General features: G+C 42.8%; 1 protein-coding gene across 1 annotated transcript; it reads left to right on the top strand.

Annotated features, from left to right (window-relative positions):
• Window positions 1-1,643: 1,643 nt before the first annotated feature.
• LOC138885316 (uncharacterized) lies at window positions 1,644-2,876 on the top strand. Its single transcript, XM_070166253.1, has one exon. It carries the CDS (start codon window positions 1,644-1,646, stop codon window positions 2,874-2,876), a length of 1,233 nt encoding a protein of 410 aa, XP_070022354.1.
• Window positions 2,877-4,258: the final 1,382 nt, after the last annotated feature.

Genomic DNA, 4,258 nt, shown 5'->3' with positions numbered 1-4,258 from the left:
CGATAAGCATTACACTCCATTAAAGGGGACACAACATTGGTTTCTTTAATCCAATTAATTACTCTATAAATATTCCAATTAGTTGATACTTCCAAACAAACTCAATTCATACTCTTGTTACTATAAAACCATTCTCTTGTTACTGTTAACCAAATAGAGATACGACTTTAGTCGAGCAACACACTATAAGAGTAACCTTTTCACACCTATTCCCTGTGGGATTCGACCCCAACCTTGTTGGGTTATTATATTTTGACACCGACTGCTTTACACTATTCATTAAAGTGTAATTTGAGCGTATCAAATTTTGGCGCCGTTGTCGGGGAATACGGTTTTGAAATTACTATTTAGTTTGTACTTTACTTAACGTCTATTTCTATTCCATCACATTTTGCTTACTTTGCTTGGTGTTGATAGGAAAACATGTCTGAATATGGTGATGATGCGGAGACAGAAATGGGAGAGAATCCTTTCGCAGACATCGAGGAGTACATTGAGGATACTAACGCCATTGTACCGCCAATTGTTGGAGCTGCAACATTTAAAGTGGAACAAAGTCTAATTCTGATGCTTAAGGCAGAAGGATTTTTCAGAAACTCCACAGATGATGATCCAACACAACTCCTTAGGAATTTCTTGGGTGTGTGTGCAATGCACAAACAAAACAATGTCTCTGACGATGCCCTGTGGTTGAGATGCTTCAAGTATTCTCTAGCTGGGAATGCGAGGAAATGGCTCCAGAATCTGCCACCCACCTCTATCCATTCTTGGCCCGAACTTGTCTGGGCATTTTTGTCTAAGTGGTTCTCGCAGAGCAAAAAGTCTGAGTTGCGGGATAAGATTTTCTTCTTCAAGCAGATACAGGGAGAGCAGTTGCATGAGGCATGGGATCGCTTCAAATTATACTTGGTGAGGTCTCCAAACCATGGTTTTCCGGATTCCATGTTGTTGGAAATTTTTTATATGGGTTTGGATCCCATGAACCAAGCCATCGCCAAGAATGCAGCTGACGGATCTTTCATGGACAAATCAAGAGTGACACAAATCCTGGACAAAATGGCAAAGCACAACCAAGCATGTCATTCAGAGGATACTACCGGAGGAATCTCATATGGCTCTCCTTCCTTGAGAAACTTAATCAAGGAAAATCAAGAGAGGGATCAAGTGATTGCCGGGCTTGCAACAAATGTAAATGTGCTGACAAAGATGTTTACCGAGAATCAGACAAAGAAAGTGAATGCAGTGGAAGATGCCCAACCCATCTTAGATGAAAATTTTGAGGAAGCAAATTATATCAACAACCCTCAAGGAGGGTATCAAAGGCAACCCTACCATGGTCAAGGGCAACAAAGCCAGTGGAGGCCAAACTCGCAAGGGCAAGGCAACCAACAATGGAAAATGATCAAGGTAGCTCGGATTAAGGAAATTGGAACAACAACAACAACAACTTTGCAAACCGGAGCTCCAACTCGTATGTTCCCCCAAAAGGTCATTATACAAATCAAGGGTCGTCAAGTGAGTCAAAGTTAGAAAGCATGTATGAAAGAGTATTGCAAAACCAAGAAAAGTCTGACGCGTCCATGAGAAACATGACCGAATTTGTTGGCTCTCACACCGCATCTATCCAAAAGTTAGAGATGTAGATGAGAGACCTTTCAAGAGAGCAAAACCCAAAGAAAAAATGGCAACTTCCTAGTGATACCATTGCGAACCCGAAGAGTGGTGGAAGTGGCTCAACTTCTCACATCATGGAAATAACTACTAGAAGTGGGAAGGTTTTACAAGGTGACATTGAGCAAGAGGTTGTTGGGGAAGAAGCCGAACAAGAAGTTGAAGCAGAAGAGCAAGGGGTTGTTGAAGTTGAAAGTGTGCCGGAAAAAGAGAAGGTGCAAGAAGTGAACCAAGAAGGGGTGAAGGAAAAGGATAAGGAGACATCAAAAGCTCCACCTCCTATTCCTAGACCTCCTCCGCCTTTTCCTCAAAGAATTATTAGAAGGGTTGATGATAGCAAGCTTGAGAAATTCTATGATATTCTAAAGCAATTGTCGGTGAACATTCCATTCTTGGAGGCTTTTCAAGAAATGCCAGGGTTTGCCAAATATTTGAAGGATTTGATCACCAAAAAGAGGACCACAAAGAATGAGGTGGTAAACATGACTCACCGGGTTAGCTCTATTCTTGCCACAAGCCCTGTCCAAAAGAAAAAGGACCCGGGAGCATTTACTATTCCATGCACTATCGGGGAGCGTGACTTTGCAAAAGCCCTTTGTGACAATGGGGCTAGCATCAACTTGATGCCACTTGCCATCTACAAGCAAACGGGATTAGGGATGCCGAGGCCAACAAGCATGAGGTTACAAATGGCCGATCGATCTATTAAGCGACCGGTAGGAATTGTTGATGATGTGATTGTGAAAGTTGGAAAATTCCATTTACCCACCGACTTTGTAATTCTTGACTCTGCTATTGATAAAGAGATCCCTATCATCTTGGGGAGACCATTCCTAGCCACGGGAAGAGCACTCATGGATTCAAAGCGAAATGAAATTAAGTTCCGGGTGAATGATGAAGAAGTCACATTTCAAGCGAGAAAGGGTATGAAATTACCCCATGAGTATGAGAGCATTTCAGTGATAGATGTGGTTGATGAGGTTGAAGATACCGTCGAATTGAAAATGGAAGAACAATGCCTTGGTGAGGCATTGGCGGCTATCTTGGTAAACTTTGATGGTGAGGACATGGATGGGTACATGGAGTCGGTAAATGCATTGGAGGTCTTGGATCCTATATTTACACTCCGGCAAAGCTTTCTCTTGACTTGGAGAATAGGGCCACACCTCCCACCAAGCCATCAATCATTGAGCCACCACAACTAGAGCTCAAGCCTCTCCCACCGCACTTAAGGTATAAATTTCTTGGCTCTAATGATACTTTAACCGTAATCGTTTTGTCTTTGCTAAATGATGTGCAGGTAAACCAATTTTTGGAAGTCTTGAAAGAACATAGGCAAGCTATTGGATGGACCATTACGGATATTCGTGGAATCCCCGCAGGAATTTATGAACATAAAATCCAATTGTAGAGCAAAACAAAGCCAAGTATGGAACATCAAAGACGGTTGAACCCGTCAATGCAAGAGGTAGTAAAGAAGGATATTATCAAGTGGTTGGATGCCAGGGTAGTTTACCCCATTGCCGATAGTTCGTGGGTGAGCCCAGTACAATGTGTGCCAAAAAAGGGTGGCATGACCGTGATCAAAAATGAGAAGAATGAGCTCATTCCAATGCGAATTGTGACCGGATGGCGAGTTTGTATGGACTATCAGAAACTTAACAGTGCTACTTACAAGGACCACTTCCCTATGCCTTTTATTGATCAAATGCTTGATCGGCTAGCGGGGAGGTCATTTTATTATTTCCTTGATGGTTACTCCGGCTACAATCAAATCAACATCGCTTTGGAAGATCAAGAGAAAACTACGTTCACTTGCCCGTATGGTACTTTTGCTTTTAGCCGGATGCCATTTGGCTTGTGCAATGCTCCGGCCACTTTCCAAAGGTGTATGATGTCCATCTTCTCCGACATGGTTGAGGACTTTCTTGAAGTCTTCATGGATGATTTCTCGGTGGTTGGTGATTCGTTTGAGAACTGTCTTAACAATCTTAGACAAGTGCTTAAGCGATGCGAAGGGACCAACCTTGTGCTAAATTGGGAGAAGTGTCACTTCATGGTTGACGAAGGCATTGTGCTTGGGCACAAAATTTCAAATCATAGTATTGAAGTCGACCGAGAAAAGATTGAGATTATTTCTAAGCTTCCTCCACCGACCTCCGTGAAAGGTGTTAGAAGTTTTCTAGGGCATGCCGGGTTTTACAGGCGCTTCATCAAGGACTTCTCCAAAATTGCTAACCCCATGTGCAAACTCCTCGAAAAGGATGCCAAGTTTGTGTTTGATGAGAACTGTCTTAAAGCTTTTGAGGAGTTAAAGCAAAGGCTCACCACGACACCCATTATTGTCACACCCGATTGGTCACTTCCTTTCGAGCTCATGTGTGATGCTAGTGGTGTAGCCATTGGAGCAATGCTTGGCCAACGTCACAACAAAGTTCTCCACCCGGTGTACTATGCAAGTAAAACTCTCTATGGGGCACAAATGAACTACAGGGTAACTGAGCAAGAGCTTCTTGCTATTGTGTATGCTTTTGAAAAATTCCGGGCTTATTTGTTGGGGTCTAAGGTGGTGGTATACACTGATCAT

The sequence above is a fragment of the Nicotiana sylvestris genome, chromosome 2 (genome assembly GCF_000393655.2).
Source record: "Nicotiana sylvestris chromosome 2, ASM39365v2, whole genome shotgun sequence".
NCBI lineage: Eukaryota > Viridiplantae > Streptophyta > Magnoliopsida > Solanales > Solanaceae > Nicotiana > Nicotiana sylvestris.
Note: the sequence above shows the minus strand (reverse complement) of the source record. Positions and strands in the feature narration are given on the sequence as shown.